Below are 25,707 nucleotides of genomic sequence, written 5' to 3'. Positions count from 1 at the left end.
ACTCCGCCCCCACCTGCCTAAGGCTCTGGGAGGGGGTCGGGGTGGGGGAGGTCTGAGGTGCAGGTCCTGGGCTGGGGATTAGGGTACAGGAGAGGTGCAGGTGCAGGCTTTGGGATGGAGTTTGGGTGCTGGCTGCAGGCTCCAGGCTGGGGCAGGGGGTGGGTGTGCAGGAGGGGTGCAGGCTTTGGGACAGAGTTTGGGTGCAGGCTCTGGGCTGGAGATGGAGGCGTAGGAGAGGTTGAGGGGTGCAGGCTCTGGGAGGAAGTTTGGAGGTGGGAAGGGGTATGTGGGAAGGGGGAGGGGGTGCACGCTCTGGGAGGGGGTTTGGGGATAGGAGGGAGTGCAGGGGTGAGGGCTGTGGGGCTGAGGATGAGGGATGCATGATGCAGGAGGGGGCTCAGGGCTGAGGCAGAGGATTAGGGTGTGCAGGGGGATGAGGGCTCTGGCTGGGAACGAGGGGTTTGGGGCATTGGAGAGGCTCAGGGCTAGGACGGAAGGGGAGGGTAAGGGCAGCCTGCCCTGCCATTAGGGGATGGGGGGCGCTAGGACCCTGGGGCAGCAGACAGCAGTTCTGCTGGGAGCTGCTCTGCATAGGAATGTGCTACACCAGCAGCACAAGCAGGCACAGGAGAGGTGCACACCGCTTTCTGTCAGGCAGGGATGCGGGGGGCTGGGTGGGGCAGAGATGCGTACGGGAGTGGGGGCTGGGGCCTGATCCAGGCAGGGCCAGAGTAGAGACCCAGCTCCAAATCTTGCTGGAGCAGGGCCCCCAGCCCTGAATATTCCTGGTGCCCGAGCACCACAAAAGTATATAACCTGCCGCCTATGGTTACTGCCTCTCCAGGGGCTGGATTGACTACAGCAATGGAAAAGCCCTTTCTGTAGCTGAAGAGTCTACACTACAATGGGGTAACTGCAGTTGTAGCTGCAGTGTAGCGTAGCTGTGCCCCGAGACACCCCTTTCATCTACCACAAACATGTTGTTTCCCTTCCCTGTGTCTTTTTTCACATCTCCATCTCTCTTCATTTGTGTTTCTCCCTGGGAGCCAGGACTGCCCAAAACAACATCCTCCGAGATGGGGTGAACATCTCAATGGATGCCATTTTAGCTCCTGGAACAGCTGAGAGGCAGCAGAAGACAGACATCCAGGATTTACATTAAAACAGAGATAGCTGCTGTAGATCAAGGCCACTGTTTATTCTACTCATGTTGTCTTATTCAATAACCATTATCTAAACTTTTTACTGAATAAAGTTAGCATTTTTAAATTTTACTTTTTTCTATTTTTAATACATATTTTCACTGATTAGAAATGAGCTGCCCCTGTTCATCTTCCCCAAAGATTATGCAGCTCACTGAATAGTGCTTCCCAATTATTAGTAGTTCTTTGAGCCATCTGATCACTCAAGTATCTTGCTACTGTAAATACCCTCATTATCAACATAGAAGAATCATAGATGACAGGTTGGAAGAGACCTCAGGAGATCATGTAGTCCAACCCCCTGCTCAAAGCAGGACCAACCCCAACTAAATTATCCCAGCCAGAGCTTTGTCAAGCCTGGCCTTAAAAACCTCTTAAGGGTAGAGATTCCACCACCTCCCCAAGTAACCCATTCCAGTGCTTCAGCACCCTCCTAGTGAAATAGTTTTTCTTAATATCCAACCTAGACCTCCCCCACTGCAACTTGAGACCATTGCTCCTTGTTCTGTTATCTGCCACCACTGAGAACAGCTGAGCTTCATCCTCTTTGGAACCCCTCTTCAGGTAGTTGAAGGCTGCAAACAAATCCCCCCCTCACTCCTCTCTTCTGCAGACTAAATAAGCCCAGTTCCCTCAGCCTCTCCTCATAAGTCATGTGCCCCCACCCCTTAATCATTTTTGTTGCCATCCACTGGACTCTCCAATTTGTCCACATCCCTTCTGTAGTGGGGGCCCCAAAACTAGATGCAATATTCCAGATGACCAACATGGTCAAACTCTTCTTCTGTCTTTTGTTTTCACTGAAGGTAGCACAGTGATATCAGTCATACAAACAACTTTACTTTCAGGGAGAATTTGACCAACATATCTAATTTTTTATATATATATATAAATTGGGAATGGCGCATAGAAAGTGTTTGCTATCCAATGTCTCCTATCTGAATAAGTAGCTGACATGATAATTTCTAAGCTCAGTTTCAATTGGTTCACAAAACTCAGCAGTTATTGTTGATGGTGATAGTAATAATCTGTCTGCAACTATACTGTGAGACATAGTTCAACATTGTGTAGCATTCAACAATTTTGGTTTTTTAGCCATTTATTCCTGGACTGCCCTGGAAACTGGAATTCTCTTTAACTAGAAAACTGGTTCTGCAGAGGCAACATTGAGAATGAAAGCTTCCTCCCAGCAAGAGCAATGGTATTTTTTCTGATGTGAATTAGTCAGACCACTAAACTCATGTCATACAGAGCACTGAATAGACATCAAATTATAGGAATTTTTGATCGCTACTAAACTGAACCGGCTTTGAACTGACAACTTGGAGGTCAAAGGTTCTCTGATTAGGCTGCTAGAAAAATGTAGGCCAAGAATTTAAAAACTAGTGTGATGAATGTCCAACTTGATATGCTTTATAGGGACTTGATTTTTAGAGGTGGATACTGCGCATATTCTGCAAATCAGTCCCCTTTAAGCTGTTTCAAGTTAGGCACACAAAAATGGAAGCAGACAAAAATCACAAGTCACTTTTGAAAATCATGGCTATAATCCATGTTTCAGAATAACAAAATAGCTAAACTGAAAAAAAAGGGCAGGAATGAGTAAGCAAATGCATAAATATAGGCTTGGCAGAATTCAGTTTTTATCTGTATAATTTTGTTGGCTAGTATCAATGTTTATTTTTAAGCACTTTTTTCTACTTTTATTGATTTTAAATTTCACAGTTGCGGGAAGTTACTGGGGATGAGACGCTGAGGGTTCAGATAATTAATGACTGTATATAGCTGGATTCAGAGAGTTAAAGCTTTATAATCATTAAAACATAAACTGTCAACATCATATGTCAAAATATACAAACTAAATAATCTTAAATAAAACCCTAAGTTCTCAAAAAGCATTTTTCTTACTTTGCCTATCTATAAATTACAATTATTATCAATGGAAATATTTTGTTGGTTTTGTGTGTTCAGTGAAATCAATGTTTACTGACATTTACTTGATAAAAATCTAATCCTTCCAAGCCTACATAAATACCAGTAGCATTGTTTTTAGCTTAATGTTACCTGAGTCTTAGAAGTGTTTTTCCCAGATACTTAAACCTCCTAGTTCACAAGATAACATCCTAATACTGGAATGAGTGAAATAAGCAGGTTTTTTGATAGAACTATTTTTATTGCAAAGGAATAAAACATGATTTGAAAGAACACGAGAAAATGTTATAACTATAATTCTTCATACAACATTATTCTCCAGAAACAGATATATATATATATATATATATATATATATATATATATATATAGACACAGTACTTCACTTTTTAACAACAACCAAAAAAACAAAACAAAAAACTCCCTTAGCAGTTGCATAGACCTAGCACTATTTCAGGAGATAACTGATCTTTCTTAAACATGATTAGATCTGTGATTTACATGGTTATGTAAAACATAAACATTGTTTTCCTTACATCAAAACTGTATTCTTAGTTTAATTTTACCAACTTTAATTGATATGTGTAAGACATTGTAGGCTTAGCAAAAGGCTTCAATAGTTTAAATGTCTTTGTTTAATATCCACTATATTGTTAGGACCCATAAAGTTTCTGTGACTTGATATTTAAAAAAAATTAAAACCTGTATAAAACAAATGTCACTCTAACATTTTGTTTGTGTTCATTTTGCTGGGTTTGCATAAGAATCTGACAGATCTCTTTGGTAGTTCCCTTATTTTTAGGAGGCTTTAAAATGTATATAAAAATACCTTATACAAGTGAGTTCTAAATATACTTAAGAATAAATACAAATACTCTACACATAAATTAAATGTGCTGCAATTACTAATTCATGGTGAGAGCTACAGGTTACATTACAACATATTGGTAAATTACACATAAAATTATTGTTTTTCCAGTAGGTTCAGTAAGATATAGCCCTGTTATTCCCCACTCCTTTTTAAATGGCAATTTTTGTATTAAATAAACTAGTCTGACACAAAAAGCTTCAAAAGGAGCTACAATGAGGTTACCATTAAACTGCGTTCTTGAACCAATACTAAGTGTTCCGTAGTGTTTGAGAGGAATGGGTTAGAAACCACTGCCAATGGTTGTGCTTGCATCATGTAAAGTTACTCCAGTGAAATTGCTCTGTCCTCTGATAAATATGTGGGATTCCCACTGAAGTCAATGGGAATTTTTGGTTTCAGAGTAGCAGCCGTATTAGTCTGTATCCGCAAAAAGAACAAGAGTACTTGTGGCACCTTAGAGACTAAGAAATTTATCTAGGCATAAGCTTTCATGGGCTACAGCCCACTTCATTGGATGCAATGGAAATTTCGCCACTGACCTCAATGGGGCCAGGTTTTTAGGCCTGGAGTAAGAAAACACAGGGATGTAAAATGGTCCAATCTGGAGGATTCCCATAAAAATAACAATATCTTCTTCTCCTGAGAATGTCTCAAGGTTTTGGAGTCTGTACACACCCAAATCCAAGAAGAAAATTCTCCTCCATCCTGCATAAAAACAGTTTAATCATGCCTTTGTGGCTGAAACCAACCTGCATTATAGCTAGATTACTACCCTGTACATCTGTAATATGTTGAAAAAAACAATGATATAACACAGTTGGCACAATTATTCCCCCACACAGCATATTTGGCTGTACAAATGTCCCATATAATATTTGGCCAATATTGATCTACAATCAATGCTCAAACTGGGGAACTATTGTGGAGCTGCAGCACAAGTCTGAACTGAGAAGCAGGACGTAGAGGTATGGACAGAGGTGAAAGCAAGCCAGTCTGGTCCGGTCTGGCGTACCAGTAAGAACCGGTACTCAGCCGACTGTACCATCAGGACCCTGGGCTGGTCCCAGGGCTGGAGTAGTGGGCGGGCCCGGATCTCCCCCACTTGGCACTGGGGAAGTGGCTAAACAGTAGACTGTAGTCACCACTAAGTGGCTTGACAGGAACTATCGAGACATCCTGTGGAAGGGGGGAAGCACAGAGTGCGGCACAGCCAAAGGGCTGTATCACGAAGAGGACACCGCGGTCCTGGGCATGACATGGTTCCCTGGAGCAGAAGTGATGGTGGTGAGATGCCACCAGAAGAGGGCGCACTGGCTAGAAGAGCTGATCCCCAGGATAGCCAGCAGGGGGTGCCACAGAGGTGAGTCGCACCCTGTCACATGGGGCGGGGGGGGAGGCAGTCTGGATCCATTCAGTGAGGAGACATCTTGTTGAGCGAGTGTATTTTTCATGAAAGATTAGATCTGTTCTGTAAAGCCAGCCAGCTTTACAACTGACTGAGCTTCAGGGGGAAAACCCACTTTATTAGACAGAAAGGGTAACTATTTATAAGTGTAGGCCCTAGTTAGTGTTTTATTATTTTGTTTGTATTGTAACTATTTGTTTTCATCACTTTCTCTTATTTCTAACAGAATCTCTATTCTTTTTTAAATAAACTTTCTTTTGTATCTGTACAAGTGCTGTGTGTTATACAAGAGTGGTGGTCTAAGGTAAACTGGGGTAACACTATTCCTTTGGGAGCAGAAGATCTGGGCTTTCTGTGAGTAGCCAGTGTCAGGGGTTGGCTATCATAGGGGAATGCTTCAAGGAAACTGGGAGAGGGGGCCACCTCAACCTGCAAGGCAAAGACAGAGCTGACATAGCCCGGAGGAGAGTGCTTGAGTGGCTGAGAGGCTGATGGTGGTTAGGTACCTAACACCCAGTTACCACAGACAAGACTCCCTCCAGCTAGAAACAGGGGTAACAAGGTGACTCAGAGTCTTGTTACCCTGAGAACCATCATACCCTGAGAGTCATTTTTTAAGTTTGGCAGGAGGGCTAAACTCGCCTAACCAAGCAGAGGGAAACTATGGTAGTAGCTACCCCGTACAATGATAAATAGGTAAATTACTGGTTGCAGAGGGAGTCAAATATTAAACAATATGGATTTTAAGAGTGGTCTTTCAGAAGACAGAGAAGAAGAGAAATATTATAACATTGTTCTTCAGATGTACTAAGACACACTGACTATGAATATGTATGAAGGTTCAAAATGCTGTGTAAGGACAAAGTGGAGAGACCAACTGGTTTGATATGGTCACTGGAGTGTGACAGGGATGTATCTTAACACCTCTCCTCTTCTGCACTGTGAGAGATTATGTGATATGAAAAGCAAAATCAAGGGAAGATACAAGAATTATATGGAGTAGAGGAAAACTTGAAGATCTCAACTTTGCAGATGACATTGCTCCATTGGACATAGAAGATGACACTCTATAAAAGACCACTATCAATATCAAATGTGAGGCCACCAAAGTAGGATTAAGAATAAGCCAAAAGAAAATGAAAGTCATTAAAAGACAAGTCGGTAATGATAGTGTCTAAGTGATCAACAGTGAAGAATACGGCATGGTTAATGAGTTTTTGTGCATCTTGGAAGTACAATTAGTTCCAATGGCCAACCCCATAAAGAGGTGAAAGCAAGAACCGAGAAGACAAATGGAGCCTTTTTGAGACCGGGAAATATCTGGAGAAAAAAGGAGAACCAAGATAAAGTTATACAATGCTGTTGTGATACCCACATTATTATATGCTTCTGAAATTTGGCAAATGCTAGGAACCCACAGCAGAAAACGTAACGCATTCCAGCAGAGAGGATTGTGACAAATACTTTGTTTCCACTGGTGGGATAAAGTAACAGTTGTTGATCTGTTTCAAAGGGCCTGCCTGCAGGCTGCAAATTGAGACAGAAGGCTGAAGTGGTTTGCACATGTAGAGCCTTGTTTTGTGATTATAATAGAGCTCTGAATTTTTTTAAATCAGTTCTATCTTCTCTTCAAAATAAAAAAAAATTCTTCTCACATAATATCACTAACAAGATGAGAGGAATTCCTTGACATTCATTAGTAAAACACTAATCCTAAAAACACTTATGGATATGTGTGGCTCATTGACCTCAGTGAGACTATTCACATACATATAATTAAGAATGTGTTTCCTTGTAGGATTGGGGTGTGGGGGGCTGATCCTGCACTTTTTACTTAATGTCAATGGGGGCTTTGCCTGTGTAATGACTCAGCTAGTTATTCTTAGTTTATAGTTTCCAGGTCAGAGCTTTAACCTTCAGCACCATTAACAAAATACGGTGAAGTCATGGAGATCAGTGGATTTAGCAGGATTTAGAAGGTGTTCAGAAGAATTAGGTGTCTTGTTAAATGCTTTGTAGCATCCATGCTATGAATTCAGCTTTCAATCTCTTTCTCCAGTTTTTAAAAATAGAAGAATGCAAATTATGTCCTTTATAATCTGGTCTCAGTCCTTCAGGAATATAAACTCTGCCTTGTGTAAGGGGCAAGCGCAATGAGATGGATTCCATACTTTTTTTAAATTATACCATAAACTGAGATTATTAATCTTCAGAGGTTACAAATTCAACATTTTAACATTACTCCAGGTTCTAGAATAAACCATGAGGGATAAAACTCATGTTTAAGTGATAAATGTCCTTGATAACTAACATTAGTGGCAAACAAATTAAGAAATATATCTACAAGGTCAATGGCTTGTTTGAATTGAATCTCAAAGGTTTTTCTAGTGGGCAAGAGACCCTCATACTAATATTACAGTTTCAAAGGCATGGATTAAATATGAAAAATGCTAAAACAATGACAAGTAGAACACTTTATTGTATTAGGCTTATATTTACAAAATACTATGCAATACTACTGTACAGTATACACATCACACATTTTATGAAGTCTGTCTCCAAGTTTACATGTACCTATTCATGTAAGTGCTTTTTATATTGTGCTTGTGATTTGAATTCTAACTTACTCATTTCTCAACTATGTTATTTAAAGAAGGGAAAAAACTAGCAGGCAAACTAAGAATATCCACTGTTTTTTTTTTTAAATATCCACTATGTTTTCTACAACATATGCCCAATTTAGATTTAGAAAATCAAAAAGAAGAATTGTGTAGAAACTACCAGCCCATTGCTGCGGATCACACAAGTAAACTGTTGTATAAGAGAAGACATTTATAATAAATTATAAGATGTATGATCAATGATGTGCTGCCAATACTTTTTTTAAAAAGGGCTTTCATAAAAAGTCCCCTTTAGACTATGTCCCAGGGTGCTTGTATTGCAGACAAGAAGGCGTGAAGGAGTGGAAAGTACATGTATCTGTTTTCCCACTTAAACAAAAATGCTTTCTCATAACCAAGGTTATGCAACTTGCATAATTTGAAAAATAAGGGTGGAGAGGTGAAGACACAGTCCTCCCAGGGGAAATGTCTTTAAAATCCCTGACACTTACTGAAATCACTTCAAAGGCCAACTTCCCACCCACAAAATAATCCTCTTCGGAAGTATTTTTGAACCCATGTTCTGAAATGGGGTGAGCTTCATCTGATAGGGTAATCGCCCACCTGCAATTTGTTTGCAGAGTTTTAACGGGCCTCTTTAACTAAAATGGATGGAAACCAGTCCACCTTTCTTGGCTTGTATTGCAAACTAGCATATGATGTATATCTGGCACAACCAAAGATGTTCAGTCAATATAGGAAGCATACCAAAAGCATACATTTTCACAGGTATCTGTTCCTTTCATAACAAAGTAGGACCTTTGGTTGGTCTGCTGTTTGAAAGAAGCGGCTGACTCCCCATTTCCTTGGTTTTCTGTCCTGTTTGAGGTGAGAGTAATGCTGGAGCAGAGAGATGATGAGCAGCCCCCTTTTGCTGATGGAAGTGGTTAATATAGCTGGCAATCAGTAGAGTGATCTCAAGAATCTGTAACAAGACACACACTATAATCTGTATCTGGAAAAATATAACTTGTGTTTTGACCTTGAAGAAATCGCTAAGATTTTAGTGAGCGACTGATATTATATTTTTATATAAATTCTTATATTTTATCAAAGAAATTATAGATGGGAAAAATACCTGTTAGGGTTATGGTTATCTTGCCTATCTCTCTGCCAATGCAGGATTACTCCCTAGAGTAAGTACATGGAGTGTTTTGTCCTGCACAATTTTAAATGATTCAAGTAACTCAGTTTCCACCACTTCTTTAGGAGAAAATTCTACAGACCAATACATGTCTCTTAGGGAATAATTTTACTACATGCAGCCTAACTTTTCCTATGCAGTGTTGTATGTTTCCTGCACAAGTGTTAAAGAAGCAGTCCAGATGGGCTGACGCCCAGGTGGCTGTGGTTTTTTTCCCCCTAAAGATCTGGAAGGCTGTGCAGCATGCCTTCTCCATGGAACTGCCAAAAAATTCCCCTTTAAAGGGATGATTTGATAGAAAATCACTATTTCTTGAACTGTTTGACATACACGTGTGCATATTTCTATGAAGAGACACAATTTTTGACTGAAGTTATATGTAGGAAACTATGATCCTATTGGTAGGCTATTCTGGCTTATAGAAACTAGAGTTTCACTCCTTAGTTATAGCTGAAATTCTGCTTTTATTTGTTTTGTTCAGGCTGGTAGGCAATATTAGCAGTGAGAGAGGGTTTAGACTAATATTAGCAAAAGAGTTCTTTAGTCCTAGAATTTTGGAGAAGTGTATAGATGGAAGGCATTGCTTTAACAGGGACCCAAACATTTTTTTTTAAATTGCAGCTATACTGATTTTTAGGCACTGTATATACTTCCTGTCCTTTATCTCCCTAATTGTCCTTGTCTGTAAAGTCTGGAACTCTGGGGGAAGGGTCATTAAAACAAGAAAACTGACTTTTATGTTTTTAATTGCTTCCCCCTTTAAATTCATTATGCAAAAGCTAATAACTGGAGGATGTTCTGAACAGCAGGTATTGCATCTTGTGCATATACACAAGGGTACTTAAGTACAAAAAGGCAACAAACACTGGAAATGATTTCAGCTAGTGTACCAACCTTTGGTTTTGCCATGGCAAAAAGGAGTTTTTCGTTTGGCTTGTCTTTTGACTGAGCATTGTTAACTACCAGCATAAAGGCATCTTGGTAGCCTCCAAAGGTCATCAGACTTTTGTGTACATATGTAACTATTAATCGCTTTAATGAAAGAAAGGAAAAAACAGTTTCATGTATACAGAAAAATACAGGGAAAAAGACTACAGTGAATACTTCTTCAAACATAATTACTCATCTGATTTCAAAATACTGTTTTCAGCCCCTTTTGTAGAATTTTGAATCTAATTGCAAATTATGTGCCTGTTTCCCTCAGGCCTTCATTGTAAGAGACTTCTGCTTCCATGGGTGGCCCTGTTTCTAATTAATGTAATATATATTTAGTTTAAAAATTTTGAGTTTGGACTCAGATACACAACTTACATTATAAATGAAAGGCACAATCCGACTCCCATAGAAGTCAATGTTAAGAGTCCCATTGGAATTGGATCAGGCTCTAAAGAAGTTGAATCTCAGGGCCCAAACCTTCAAAAAGGATTTCAATATAATCTTTGTGTGTACAAGTGATATAATTCACATTGGCAAAACCATTTGTGCTCACAAATGGGGATAAAATTGGTTGTTTGTTCACAGTACTAATAATGCACGGAGAGAAGCAGCACACTTTGAATTTTTGGCCTGTATTATTCAACACACACCTCTGGACATGTAGCTTTTGAGTCACTGCCATTTGTTGTGCTGATTCATACCTAATATTATATCAATCAATGTGGATAGTGTTTGAATACAGATATGCACATTTTAAATTATAATGAGAAAATATCTGTACAGCAATTATTTTAATCTCCTGGGTACCAAACTCCTTTTTGCCCTTGTTTTTCAACTAGCAAAAAGACCTCATCCAAATTGTAAAAGACAGGATTACCCTAACTTTTCCCCCATTACTTTTTGTGTTAGGTTTGCCTGCATTTTCCAGGAAGAGGTCAGAACCTCCAGTGAGACTGCCCTCAGCTGCACCTGCTCAGTGCTCCTAACACCCTACTGAGCCAGCCAGGCTGCCTGATGGACCATGCTGCCTGATTGGCTGAGGAAGCCTGCAGGCTGGTTTTGAAATCTAGCAGCAGTAGCTCACTGGCTGCTCAATGCCCACACCCACAGACTGTCTCCCCATTCTTGTCTCTCCAAGCCCCGCTCCTGCTCTGTCCTTCACAGCTCCAGCCCAAGGCTGGGTACAAGACAGGTTCTGTTCCCATCTTGTTCCAGCCTCACTCCTGCCTCAGAAGGTTATTCATCATGTGAAGTAACTGAGGTTCTTCAAGATGGCTGTCCCTGTGGATGCTCCACTTTAGGTGTGTCCATGTGCCCTGTGCTTGCAATCAGAAATTTGTAGTAGCAGTGCCTGGTTGTGTCGCGCATGTGCTGTTGATCTCTTGTGCCACCTCAGTTCCTTCTCTACCACAGAGAATCTAGCATGAAACTCCAAAGCAGAGGGGAGGAGAGAGGGTAGTGAAGCACCCATAGGGACAACCATCTCAAAGAACCTGAGTTACTGCATGGGGTGAGTAACCTTCTCTTCTTCTTTGAGGAGTGTCCCTGTGGGCACTCCATTTTAGGTGACTGTCGAGCAGTGCCCCTCAGTGGAAGGGAAGGGCCTTGGAGTTGTGTTTGTGACTGACCGCGAGTCCAAACAGAATGTCTAATTATGACTGTTGCTCTATAGCAGATGTAGTCAATAGGCATACCATGAGCCAAATCCGGCCCACCAGATGCTTTAGAATAGACCCCGAAATCTTTTCATTTACTTATTAGCATTATTGTTAGGTTTTTTTATTATTATTTTCTCTGGAGGCTGGACCTTGACAATATCTTTGGCCAAGAAATTTGGACCTTAACAAAAAATAATTGACTATAATTGACTACCCCTGCTCTATAGCACAGTGCTTTGTGAATGTGTGGGCAGATGCCCAAGTTGCTGCTCTGCAAATGTCCATAATGGGGACATTACTGAGAAAGGCTATGGATGTTGAAAGTCCTCTGGTAGAGTGTCTGCGGGCTCCCGATGGGGCTTGTAACTGACATTTTTTATAACAAAAGTGGATGCATCCTGACATCCATTTGGATAGTATCTGTTTTGAGATGATGGCTTCCCCTTTTGGTCATTCTGGTATAGAGATGAATAGTTTCAGTGATTTTCTAAAGGTTTTTGTTCTTGCAGTGTAGAAGGCTAATGCTCTTCAGATGTCCAGGGTGTGGAGTGATGCCTCTCTTTTGTCTGCATGCAGTTTTGGAAAAAACGCAGGTAAGTAAATGGGTTGGTTTAAATGAAAAGGGGAGGCAACTTCTAATAAGAACTTGGGGTGTGGTCTTAGGGTAACTTTATCTTTTAAAGAAAGTTGCATATGGAGGGTGTGCTATTAGGGCACCTAGTTCTCCCACACGTCTAATGGCGATGAGGAAAGCCATCTTCATAGATAGATGGAGTAATGAACACTTGGCCAGAGGTTGAAACAGGGTTTCTGTAAGTCCATGTAAGACCAGGTTGAGGTCCCACATAGGAGCTGCGGTCCGTATTTCAGGGTAAGTGTTCTTAATGCCCTTGAGGTAGCGTTTGGTTCTTGGGTGGGCAAATATGGTGACCCCATCAACCTTATTGTGGAAAGCCGTGATAGCTGCAAGGTGCATCTTGACAGAGATTGTGGAGAGTCACAGTTTTTTAGTTCTAATATATAATCTAATATGCTTGATAAAGGAGAGGATGTTGGTATGATTTGTTTGCTCTGGCACCATATGCTGAACCCTTTCCATTTATGAGTATATGTCTTTCTTGTACTTTATCTATGGCTGTTCAATAAGAGGTCTTTTACTTCCTCCGAGCAGGTCGTTTCATTTTCTCTCAGCCATGGAGTAGCCATGCCTTGAGTTTGGGTTGGTGGATGTGTCCACATCTTGGGAGAAGAGATGAGGTATTAGAGGAAGATTTCGAGGTGGGCATGCCATTATCTTTAATAGGTAAGGGAACCATGTTTGCCTGGGCCATGTAGGTGCTATTAGGATGACTTTTGATTTGTCCTTCCTGATCTTGTGTATGACCTGGTTAGGAGTGGGGTCGGAGGAAATGCTACTCCTGGGGGAATTCTGCGCCACTGCACATATGCAGAATTTGTCTCCTGCAGATTTCTTTGCTTCTCTGCAGAAAAATGACTTTCTGATGGGGAAGCCGTAAGAGCAGTCATATGACCCTTTCCAGCAGTATGTTTCCAGTGCTCAGGGCAGCTGGCAGAGAGGTAAATCACCGTGGGGCAGGGAGCAGGACTGGGAAGACCCAGCTTGTGGCTCCTTCCCTGTGCCAGGCTCAGCTGCTCGTCCAGGTTAGGCTGGGGAGGATGGGACTTCCTCTTCCCCTGCATGGCATCCAGGGCCACGTCAGACCCACTTCCAGATTTCTCCCCCAGCTGTAGAAGGCTCTGCAAACCCCCTCCCCGGCCCGCTTTCTGCAGCCATCACTCCTCAGCTGCAGGGGGAGGGATCCCTGTATTGGGAGCTGCTCCCCCATCTGCCCAACCCCCATGCATCCAGACCCCCTCATAACACAGACCCTCCCGCCAAGCCTCACCTCCCCCCCACACCCAGAACCTCCCCTGAGAAGCCCCACTCCGCCAGCATCTGGACCCCCACTGAGCCCTCCACACCCAGACCTTCTGGCCGAGCTCTATCCCCACCACACCTAGGCAACCCCCCACACTAAGCCCCATCCACCTTCAACTGGACCCCCTTGTAGAGTCCCATTACCACTGCACTCAGAACCCACAACAAGCCCATGCATCCAGATCTCCCCCATACCCAGATTCCCCGCTGAACTGCCCACACCCAGATTGACCCACACAGAACCCTCTCAACCCATAAATGTCTAAGGCTGGGTCGGGATTTGTTGTCATCTGGTTTGTCTTTGCCTGTGTGGCTGTGTGTATGGTGGTGACCTGAATCTCTGCATATAATACCTGCCCTGTTTCTTATTTGCTGGTGTATAGCTATCCAGAGATTTTAGTGTTGCCCTTGAATCTTTCAGGATACGAAGGGACTCATCTGCTTTGGCTGCAAATAGTTTTGGGTCTTCAAAGGGCAGGTCCTTGACCTTTACATGCACCTCTCTCAGGAACCCCAAAGAAGGGAACCTTGATGCATGGCTCATGACCACCGATGTTGCAATGGAGCCTGCTGCTATATCTGCGGAGTCAAGTGAGGCCTGCAGTGCTGTCCTGGCAATGAGATGATCTTCAGTAATGTTGGCCTTGAATTGCTCCTTATTGATAGCTTGCCAGAAAACAAAAAATTCTGACATTTTTGAAAATATTGTGTGTGTATTTTGATAGCAAGTCTTCATAATTAGCTATTTGAAACTCCAATGTTGCAGATGACTATGCCCTGCGACTGAAGAGGTGTAGCCTCTTCCATTCCTTGTCATAAGGGGTTGTTCTGGTATGGTGTTGACTTCCCCTCTCATTTACTGCACCCACCTTTAAAGAGTTTGGTGTGGGGTGTGTAAACAAGAACTCCATTCCTTTAGATGGTACATATTAATTTTTTCAGATCTTTTCCATGATGGAGGTGCTATTGCTGAGGTCTGCCAGATAGTTTTTGGCAGGCTCCATGATAGCACTACTGATTAACGATGCTATCTTTGCCAAGGTAGATGTTTGAAACACATCCAGTAATTTAAGCTATGATTCAGGTGCCTCCTCCAAGGATATATCCAGGGACTCTGCCACCCTTTTGAAGAGCTCGTGGAATTGCTTAAAGTTGTCCCCTGTGGTGGGGGATGGAGGCATTATAGTTTTGTCCAGTGATGAAGATGACAGGTTCATCAGTGGTAAGGCTTCCTGGTCTGAAGTTTCCTCAGTTTCCTCATTCATCTCCTCCTCGGTTTCTGAGGGTCCTAGTATGGGTGATGGAGAACGTAGCGCTCGCAATCTTGGTGGGCTTGTAATATAGTACTCTGTATGCTGCCCAGGGCTCCCAGTAGCACCAATCTGATGGGAATGGCATAGAAGGCGGCACCCATGGGTGTCCGTACCAGCTAGTTGCCTCTGAAGATGAGTGGTGTCCTGTTTGGTGGGACAGTTCTGCTATGGATGAGGAGTGATGAGGTGCATATATTTCCCCTTCATCCTCCTCACCATCATCACTGGAGAGAGGGGGAGCAGACCTAGGTGGAGTGGTCAGGTGGCCTGGTATCAATCAAATTGGAGTGCTATCAGTACCAAGGAGCGGGGATTCTGGTGTTGAAGAGACCAGTAGGTCTGTGTGTCTTAAGAATATTGCTGCAATACGAGGAACGGCGGTACTTATGTCGGTGTTGCTGGTGGCACTGATATGTGAATTGTAGCCATTGGTGCCAAGAGACTTGTGCTATGCAGCGTAGGTACCGCAAGTGGCGCCACTGCGTTGCTTGGTGCCAAGTGTCTCTTCAGCTCCATCAGTACCGAGGCAGAGGGTTTTACTTTGCCCTTTAAGCCTCTGGCAGAGCTTGCCTGCTTAGGGTTTTTTTCTCTCTGGATACTCGCAGTACTGGATGGTCCTGGTGTCTTGGAGTCTGACGTACCCGGCGCCGTCAGTACCAATGTGGTCTTGGCGGTAGGGGAGTGCTTTTTCTTAGCTGATTCCCATGGAGGTGAAGTCTGAGCCTGCTTTTTTGTAGCCTTCCTGGGAAAAGGCTCTTTAGTAGGGGCTATTGTGGCAGAACCTTTACGAGAGGCTGCCAATGGCAAAGGGAGTCCTTGACTTGGGATCTGAGGCTGGTTGCAGAGATTTTTCCATCATAAGTAGCATAAGTTACAGATCCCTCACTTTCCTTGTTCTGGCCTTTAGATTATGGTAATGCGAGCGCTTCTGAGATATGTCTCACCGAGACAGCAGGATACACTGTGCATGTCCATCAGAAATAGGGATTGACAGCCTGCGCGTCAGACAGCATTTGAATCCCAGACAGCTGGGCATGCCAGAGAGTCTTCTGTCCCAGAATGAGAGGGGGGAACAGTAAAACTATAGAAAACTGAAACTTATTGTCCTAATAAGGGAGATAAGGATAGAATTTTTTTTTATATATAAAATAAGATAAGTAGGAAGGGTGAGAATAAATAACTTCCTAATTGCTAACCTAAGTCTTACCTATAAAGGTATCTTATACTAAAAAAAAGTAAGAGGTGCTGCTAAGTGCATAGACTCAAGCCAAAGGCAGTAGAGAAGGAACTGAGGGATGCTTGGTCGTGCAGCACTATGTAACCTCCTGAGGGGGCACAAGAGGCAATGGTGCATGCGCGATCAAACCAGGCACTGCTACTACAAATCTCCGATTGCAAGAGCAGGGCGCATGGACACACCTAAAGTGGAGCACCCACAGGGACATTCCTCAAAGAAGAACCAGCCTTGCTTCTGCCTTCCCTGACTCCTGGTAATCCGGCTCCGACCCTCAGCTCTGACTCTTAACTCCACCTCAACCCTTGGCTCTGGCATTCGGACTGTGACTTTGGTCCCGACTATTGGCTCTGATTACTGACTTTGACTCTGTCTCGACTCTTGGCTTTGGAGTTCAAACTCCAATCAGTAGGCCTGACTCCCTAGTCCCACTCTGACCCCTAGACCTGACTGCCTATGACCTGGTCCACTGACAGAGGCCAACCTTACAGGCTGAGAAACACAGTTGTATGTTAAGAAAGACTGAGCTGGATCAGAACTTAAATTGAAGACCTTCACGGAGTGAGAAGGGTGTTGACGGAACACCATGCTGCAGCGTCTATTTCCTCTCAATCTGCTTGATTGCTCTTCTCCCTCCTCTTTTCATCCTTTAATATTTATTATATTTGTCTAATTCCTCTATACCAGGGGTTTGCAAACTTCATTGAACCACGACCCCCTTCTGACAACAAATTAGTTCACAACCCCAAGGGCGGGGACGGGGACCGAAGCCTGAGCCCACCCAAGCCCCAGTGCCCTGCAGGGGGCCTGCAACCTGAGCCCTGATGCCCTGGGCTGAAGCCCTCAGACTTGGGCTTCAGCCTTGGCCTCAGGAAGTCTAAGCCAGCCCAGGCAACCTCATTCAAAGGGGGTCACGATCCCCTTTGGGGTCCTGACCCACAGTTTGAGAACTGCTGCTCTATACCAATCTTTAAATACGAAGGCAGGTTTAGAGAAAAAGTCTATATTTTTGTTATGTTAGAGATTTTAATTAATCAGGGAAATGCAGTGTTAACATTCTGATAGCAACACTTAATTCTACCCCTCTGGAAATTTGAATTAAAACAGGAAGCCTCTCAGGTACACAAGATTAACACCAGTGCTACTCCATTGATTTCAGTGGAGTTACTACTGCTTTACACCACTGTAAGTGAGAAAAGAATCAAGTCTTTAATTACATGACTAAACAACACAGGGCAATATGACATACTATTCAACAAATACAATGGGAATAATCATATTATGTAACTGTAAATGCATTTATGTATCACTTTCCATTAGTGCATATTGTCTTATGAGTGATCATTTAAATGAAAGCCTCAAGTAGGAAGAGTTAAGATTCCTACAACAACCTGATCTATGAATTTCCTTTTATCATTTAATTTACTAGTTTGACATATAAAATGTTTCCCTGAGAAAGATGATAAATACCAAGCAAAGTAATCACGAGGTACTTCCACCACCAGTACTAATATAACCATGGCAGTAACTTTAAAACATTTTATAGTAACAAACGTACGCTTTAAGACTACGCATCTAAATATACAGGACCAATTTCAGCCCTGATGTAATTTCATTTAAATCAGTGGCAATACATCAAGAATGAATTTGGCCAATATATTCGCTATTAAAATATATTTAAATTTAAACTAAAACTGTTTTTTTCTTTTACCAGAAAGCTGTATTCTAGAATGCTTATGCCATCTTCATGTACAACAAGCCATACATAGGAACTCTCAAATGTGGATGTTGTTAAAGGCTACAAAAAGAGAAACAGCATTCCATTACACATTATAAATGGGGTTAGCTTTAAATAGTAACTTAATTAAAAGACTCAGACATTTTAAAATTTGTCAGATATCACACCAAAATATAAGGGAGCAGAAGTGCTGCAAAGAAGTTAGGGTATATATTTTAGGATTATTTGAAGGGAAATAAAAAACAAAAATTACATCACAGTTTATTTACCAGACCTGTGTTGTGATTTGTGTGTCCAAGGGTGAAGCATGACACGAACATTTATTTAGGTTATTGATTTTTAGGGTTTTTATTGCTGCAGAACTTCAGGCTCAATTTCTTTATTATTCACGTCTCAATCAATATTGTCTTCTTTAGTAACTAAGTTGTGAGATGTTTAACAGTGATTTAGATGTCAGCAAAGGAGAATCTGCTTGAAATATATTCTGTACATTTAATCTCTATTAATGCTTCTAAGGACAAAAACCCAACTCCCATTTAAGTCTTTAGGAGTTGAATCAGACCCAAAAAGTATTAATTTAAAAAGACTGCTTCAAAACAAGGAAAAAGATAGTGAGAGGATGCTGTGTGGAGTGATATTAGAATGCAGGGGAGACATGGGCTAGAAATTATTAGGATTTACTTATTATTAAGACTATTAAAATTCATCAGTGTATTACTTAGTCCAAGCAGTAACCATTTGTTTGAAAAGTGTGAATTGGGAGTGCTTTGTTCCAGGTGGGCCTTGAGTGGTTGATTAGAGGGAAGTCAGTGTTTGGTACTGCAGGCACAGCATGCTGAAGAATCAGAGGGCAGTGCAGAACGGGGAAGAAAATTGGCAGCATGTGACCTCCAGAAGAAGAAAGAGGAGAACCCATGTACCCCCAATGCAGATAGTGGTAAGAAACCGTTTTCAGGGTCTCTGCACAGGTGACCTGCCGAGACTGATCAAGCCCTCAGACTGCTACCCCTTCCTACTTCTCCACGTGGGCACCAATGATACTGCCAAGAATGATCTTGAGCAGGTCACTGCGGACTATGTGGCTCTGGAAGAAGGATAAAGGAATTTTAGGTGCAAGTCATGTTCTCGTCCATCCTCCCTGTTGAAGGCCCAGGTAGGTACCATGGAATTGTGGAGATAAATACATGGTTGCACAGGTGGTGTTGGAGAGAGGGCTTTGGATTCTTCGACAATGGGATGTTGTTCCAGGAAGAAGGATTGCTAGGAAGAGATGGGATCCACCTAACAGAGAGAGGGAAGAGCATCTTCGCAGGCAGGCTTGCTAACCTAGCGAGGAGGTCTTTAAACTAGGTTCACCGGGTGATGGAGACCTAAGCCCTGAGGTAAGTGGGGAAGTGGGATACCGGGAGGAAACACAAGGCGGAGGGTGCAGCAGGGGAGGCCTCCTGATTCATAATGAGAAACTAGGGCAATTGGCTAGTTATCTTAGGTGCCTGTACACGAATGCAAGAATCCTTGGAAACAAGCAGGAAGAATTGGAAGTCCTGGCACAATCAAGGAACTATGATATGACTGGAATAACAGAAACTTGGTGGGGTAACTCACATGACTGGAGCACTCTCATGGATGAGTATAAACTGTTCAAGAAGAACAGGCGGGGGAGAAAAGGTGGAGGTGTTGCACTGTATGTAAGAGAAGTATGATTACTCAGAGCTCCAGTATGAAACTGGAGAAAATCTGTTGAGTCTTTGGGTTAAGTTTAGAGGCGAGAGCAACAAGAGTGACATCGTGGTGAGCGTCTGCTATAGACCACCAGAATGAGAGGATGAGGCTTTCTTCAGACAACTAACAGAAGTTTCCAGATCACAGGCCCTGGTTCTCATGAGGGACTTCAATCACCCTGACATCTGCTGGGAGAGCAATACAGCAGTGCACAGACAATCCAGGAAGTTTTTGGAGAGTGTTGGGGACAACTTCCTGGTGCAAGTGCTGAAGGAACCAACCAGGGGCCGTGCTCCTCTTGACCTGCTGCTCACAAACAAGACAAATTGGTAGGGGAAGTAGAAGTGGGTGGCAACCTGGGTAAAAGTGACCATGAGATGGTCAAGTTCAGGATACTGACAAAAGGAAGAAAGGAGAGCAGCAGAATACAGACTCTGGACTTCAGAAAAAGCAGACCTTGACTCCCTCATGGAACTAGTGGGTAAAATCCCCTGGGAGGCTAATATGACGGAGAAAGGAGTCCAGGAGAGCTGGCTTTATTAAGGGTGCAGGAACAAACCATCCGGATGTACAGAAAGAATAGCAAATATGGTAGGAAACCAGCTTGCTTAACAGAGAAATCTTCAGTGAGCTTAAACACAAAAAAGGAAGCTTACAAGAAGTGGAAACTTGGACAGATGACTAGGGAGGAGTATAAAAGTATTGCTCGAGCATGCAGGGGTGTAATCAGGAAGGCCAAAGCACAATTGCAGTTGCAGCTAGCAAGGGATGTGAAGGGTAACAAGAAGGGTTTATACAGGTATGTTAGCAACAAGAAGGTCAGGGAAAGTGTGGGACTCTTAATGAATGGTGGAGGCAACTTAGTGACAGATAATGTGGAAAAAGCTGAAGTACTCAATGCTTTTTTTGCCTCAGTCTTCACAGACAAGGTCAGCTCCCAGACTGCTGCATTGGACAGCATAGTATGGGGAGGAGGTGAGCAGCCCTCAGTGGTGAAAGAACAGGGTAAGGACTATTTAGAAAAGCTGGAAATGCACAAGTCTATAGGGCCGGATCTAATGCATCTGAGGGTGCTGAGGGAGTTGGCTGATGTGATTGCAGAGCCATTGGCCACACCTTTGAAAACTCGTGGCTATCGGGGGAGGTCCCGGACAATTGGAAAAAGGCAAATATGGTGCTCATCTTTAAAAAAGGGAAGAAGGAAAATCTGGGAAACTACAGCCTCACCTCAGTGCCTGGAAAAATCATGGAGCAAGTCCTCAAGGAATCCATTTTGAAGCACTTGGAGGAGAGGAAGGTGATCAGGAACAGTCAACATGGATTCACCAAGGGAAAGTCATTTCTGACCAACCTGATTGCCTTCTATGATGAGATAACTGGCTCTGTGGATATGGGGAAGGCGGTGTATATGATATACCTTGACTTTAGCAAAGCTTTTGATATGGTCTCCCACAGCATTCCTGCCAGCAAGTTGAAGAAGCATGGACTGGATGAATGAACTATAAGGTGGACAGAAAGCTGGCTAGATCGTCAGGCTCCACAGTTAGTGATCAACGGCTCAATGTCTAGTTGGCAGCTGGTATCTAGTGGAGTGCCTCAGGATCAGTCCTGGGGCTGGTTTTGTTTAACATCTTCATTAATGATCTGGATGATGGGATGGTTTGCACCCTCAACAAGTTCGCGGATGACGCTAAGCTGGGGGGAGAGATAGATACGCTGGAAGGTAGGGATAGTGTTCAGAGTGACCTAGACAAATTGGAGGATTGGGCCAGAAGAAATCTGATGAGGTTCAACAAGGACAAGTGCAGAGTCCTCCACTTAGGATGGAAGAATCCCATGCACTGCTACAGGCTGGAAACTGACTGGCTAAGCAGCAGTTCTGCAGAAAAGGACCCGGGGATTAAAGTGGACAAGAAGCTGTATATCAGTCAACAGTGTGCCCTTGTTGCCAAGAAGGCTAATGGCATATTGGGCTGCACTAGTAGGAACATTTCCAGCAGATCGAGGAAAGTGATTATTCCCTTCTATTTGGCACTAGTGAGGCCACATCTGGAGAACTGCATCCAGTTTTGGGGCCCCCACTACAGAAAGGATGTGGACAAATTGGAGAGAGTCCAGCGGATGGCAATAAAAATGATCATGGGGCTGGGGCACATGACTTACAAGGAGAGACTGAGGGAACTGTGCTTGTTTAGTCTGCAGAAGAGAAGAGTGAGGGGGGATATGATTGCAGCCTTCAACTACCTGAAGGGGGGTTCCAAGGAGGATGGAGCTCAGCTGTTCTGAGTGGTGGCAGATGACAGAACAAGAAGCAATGGTCTCAAGTTGCAGTGGGGGAGGTCTAGGTTGGATATTAGGAAAACCTATTTCACTAGGAGGGTGGTGAAGCACTGGAATGGGTTGCCTAGGGAGGTGGTGGAATCTCCATCCTTAGAGGTTTTTTAAGGCCTGGCTTGACAAAGTCCTGGCTGGGATGATTTAGTTGGGGTTGGTCCTGCTTTGAGCAGGGGGTTGGACTAGATGACGTCCTGAGGTCTCTTCCAACCCTAATCTTCTATGATTCTATTAATAGAGATTCAAGCAACAGAAACACTTCCAACCCACTTTCAACTTAATTTGTTTTTCTCCTGCATACTACATTCAAACTTAAACCACCACCCCAAAAACCCAAACCTGGTAAAGTTCCTTACTTTTGCCGCAAACATTTTAGCACCAAAGAATGACCACTTTCTGGCTACTGTGAGATAAATGCGCACACAATCTGCAGCACTGTGCCCCCGGAGAGCCATCCATCTAGTTGATAATCGCTGACGAAGCTGTCTGTTTGAAATGAAACACATAGTCAGAATGTACTTTTGGATTTTGTTGTTAAAAAACAACTAGTAAAAACCCAATAAAAAACTTTTTGATTTTGTTAAAATGAGTATTTGATTTATGTGCTATATTCTGTCATATCTATCAGATAAGCTGTGTAGAAAACTCCAAACCAGTCATTAATATCATTTGTGTACAGCAAACCTTAGGTATCTTCTTGTTTCTGGAACACCATGATTAAATTTAAATTATCTAGGACGGTCCCCACCCCCCTTTTAAATAAAAAGTACTAGCAGCACAGAGTGAAAAGGTACAGCTCAGCTTCTGATATACATCTATAGGTACCCATGTGTGAAAGTAGAATTGAAAGGACATCTGTGAGATGAGATGTATAAGCTCCACACTGGAGAGACAAGGGTTAACAAGCAACTAGTCCCACAAGGCCCCATCCAGCTGCACTAGCTGGGCATACTCAAAATAGAGGCAGAGCGCAAAAGGGAGCAGTCCTAGTCATCAGGGTGGACAGAGGAAGGGGAACAGTTATCTGCTGTTAGCTTCTGCAGAGAGGCCACAGGAGCTCCACACAGCCTGGACCAGACCCCACTGCTGAACTGCCTAATGCCCCATGGAGACTTGGGATGATGGGCTGGGACTGGAGTAAAACAACCTCTGGATCACAGGCAGGGAGAACTCTGCCCCCTTGTGAGTGAATAAGCAGACCCTGTGGTGACTTTGGAGGGGTAAGAGTAGGAAGTAACCCAGGGAGCAGGCTTGGTGGTGTCCACCTTCAGACTGCATACCCAGCCTACTGGTCGCAGGGCCCTGGACTGGAACCCAATGGAGCAGGGAGCGGCCTAGGTTCCCCTACGGCTGGACCTGCAGACACTTGCTGCTGGACGACACAGCTGCCGACTGTCGCCACTGGGCTATACTAGCGAACCCCCTGACAATCCGCAACATGAAATATAGAAACTTTTTACCAACAAATGTAAGTATTTTCAGGTACTATATCCTACTCTTCAGTACCCCAGCTATATTTTGGTTTTACAATAACATTTTCCAGTTTTTCAAATCTTTTTCTTTTCCTGTAGCTCTGTTTGCCATGAGCCATGGGAAAACAGTTGCAATAACATTAGCAGAAATTAGAAGAATATTTTTGTTCAAAATATCTTAAATTATGAAATACCCAATGTTTGACTAGAACAGATATATGAGTAAACGTTGCAGGATTTGTAAGCAGTTTGGTTGAGTTCAATGAGTCTGCCCACTTGCGTAAGGACAACTCCAGGACCAGACTGTGGCACCCTTACTCAACTTTAGTAATACCTTAATAGACATGTTCATTTCAATGGGATTATTTTCTGAGTAAAAAAGACGGTTACTCACCGTAGTAACTGTTGTTCTTTGAGATGTGTTGCTCCTATCCATTCCAGTTAGGTGTGCGCGCCGCGCGTGCACGGCTCTTCGGAACATTTTTACCCTAGCAACTCCGGCGGACCGCCTGGCCGCCCCCTGGAGTGGCGCCACTATGGCGCTGGATATATACCCCAGCCGGCCCGTCCGCTCCTCAGTTCCTTCTTGCCGGCTACTCCGACAGTGGGGAAGGAGGGCGGGTCTGGAATGGATAGGAGCAACACATCTCGAAGAACAACAGTTACTACAGTGAGTAACCGTCTTTTCTTCTTTGAGTGATTGCTCCTATGCATTCCAGTTAGGTGATTCCCAAGCCTTACCTAGGCGGTGGGGTCAGAGTGAGACGTGGCAGAGTGCAAGACTGCTGAGCCGAAGGCTGCATCGTCTCTGGATTGCTGCACCAACGCGTAGTGGGAAGCGAAGGTGTGGACAGAAGACCAGGTGGCTGCTCTGCAGATGTCCTGGATGGGAACATGGGCCAGGAAGGCGGCCGACGAGGCTTGCGCTCTCGTCGAGTGAGCGGTGAGGCGGCATGGTGGCACGCGAACAAGCTCGTAGCATGTCCGGATACATGCCGTCACCCAGGAGGAAATCCGCTGAGAGGAGACCGGCTCGCCTTTCATGCGATCAGCAACCGATACAAACAGCTGTGGCGAACGCCGGAAGGGCTTCGTCCGCTGGATATACGAAGGATAGTACTGGATAGTACGAGGGCCCTGCGGACGTCCAGGGTGTGAAGCTGTTGCTCACGAGGTGAGGCGTGCGGCTTCGGGAAGAAGACCGGAAGGAAGATTTCCTGGTTGAGGTGGAAGGCCGACACCACCTTAGGGAGGAAGGCTGGGTGTGGTCGAAGCTGCACCTTGTCTCCATGGAAGACAGTGTATGGTGGACCAACCGTTAGGGCACGGAGCTCGGAAACTCGTCTTGCCGACGTAATCGCGACGAGGAAGGCCGTTTTCCAGGAGAGATAGAGTAGGGAGCACGTGGCCAGGGGCTCGAAGGGCGCTCTCATAAGCTTGGCCAGAACAAGGTTTAAATCCCAGGCCGGGGTAGGACGCTGTATCGGCGGGTACAAGCGATCCAGGCCCTTAAGGAAGCGGGAAACCATCTGGTTGGAGAAGATGGATCGACCTCCCATGGATGGACGAAAGGCGGACATGGCTGCCAGGTGTACCTTCAAGGAGGAGACCGCGAGTCCTTGTTCCTTAAGGTACCAAAGGTAGTCCAGGATTGTAGGGATAGGGACTAGGAAGGGATTAAGGCCTCTGTGATCGCACCAGAGCGCGAAACGCTTCCATTTCGCGAGGTAGGTGGAGCGAGTTGAAGGCTTCCTGCTTTCAAGCAGGACTTGCTGTACCGCCACCGAACAGTCCCTCTCCACGTGGGTCAACCACGCAGGTACCAAGCTGTAAGATGGAGGGACTGTAGGTCCGGGTGGCGGAGTCTGCCGAAGTCCTGCGTGATGAGGTCCGGCCATAACGGAAGGGGAATGGGATCCCGAACGGAGAGCTCGAGCAGCAGGGTGTACCAGTGTTGCATCGGCCAGGCCGGAGCGACGAGTATTAGGTGGGCCCTGTCTCTGCGAAGCTTGAGCAGCACCCGGTGTATGAGCGGGAACAGAGGGAAGGCGTAGAGGAGGTGATCCGTCCAGGAGCAGAGGAATGCGTCCGACAGGGAGCCTGGAGAGCGACCCTGGTATGAACAAAACTGGTGGCACTTCCTGTTC

At 44.0% G+C, this 25,707-nt stretch overlaps 1 protein-coding gene across 7 annotated transcripts in view; it reads right to left on the bottom strand.

The window, feature by feature from the left end:
- Nucleotides 1–7,869: 7,869 nt before the first annotated feature.
- PLEKHH2 (pleckstrin homology, MyTH4 and FERM domain containing H2) overlaps nt 7,870–25,707 on the bottom strand; it is a 116,899-nt gene continuing 99,061 nt past the window's right edge. For 6 of the 7 annotated variants that reach the window (XM_039532147.1, XM_039532146.1, XM_039532143.1 and 3 more), the window contains 4 exons: nt 22,445–22,574; nt 18,006–18,092; nt 10,109–10,246; nt 7,870–8,995 (listed from right to left, as the gene is read on the bottom strand). In XM_039532147.1, the coding sequence (XP_039388081.1) occupies nt 8,813–8,995; nt 10,109–10,246; nt 18,006–18,092; nt 22,445–22,574 (538 nt within the window). In that variant the 3' untranslated portion in view covers nt 7,870–8,812. The remainder of the gene's footprint in view (nt 8,996–10,108; nt 10,247–18,005; nt 18,093–22,444; nt 22,575–25,707) is intronic. The other variant, XM_039532148.1, reaches the window with a different exon arrangement.

This window comes from Mauremys reevesii, linkage group 3 (assembly GCF_016161935.1).
Source record: "Mauremys reevesii isolate NIE-2019 linkage group 3, ASM1616193v1, whole genome shotgun sequence".
NCBI classification, from domain to species: Eukaryota; Metazoa; Chordata; order Testudines; family Geoemydidae; genus Mauremys; species Mauremys reevesii.
This window is presented reverse-complemented; position numbering and strand designations above follow the sequence as displayed.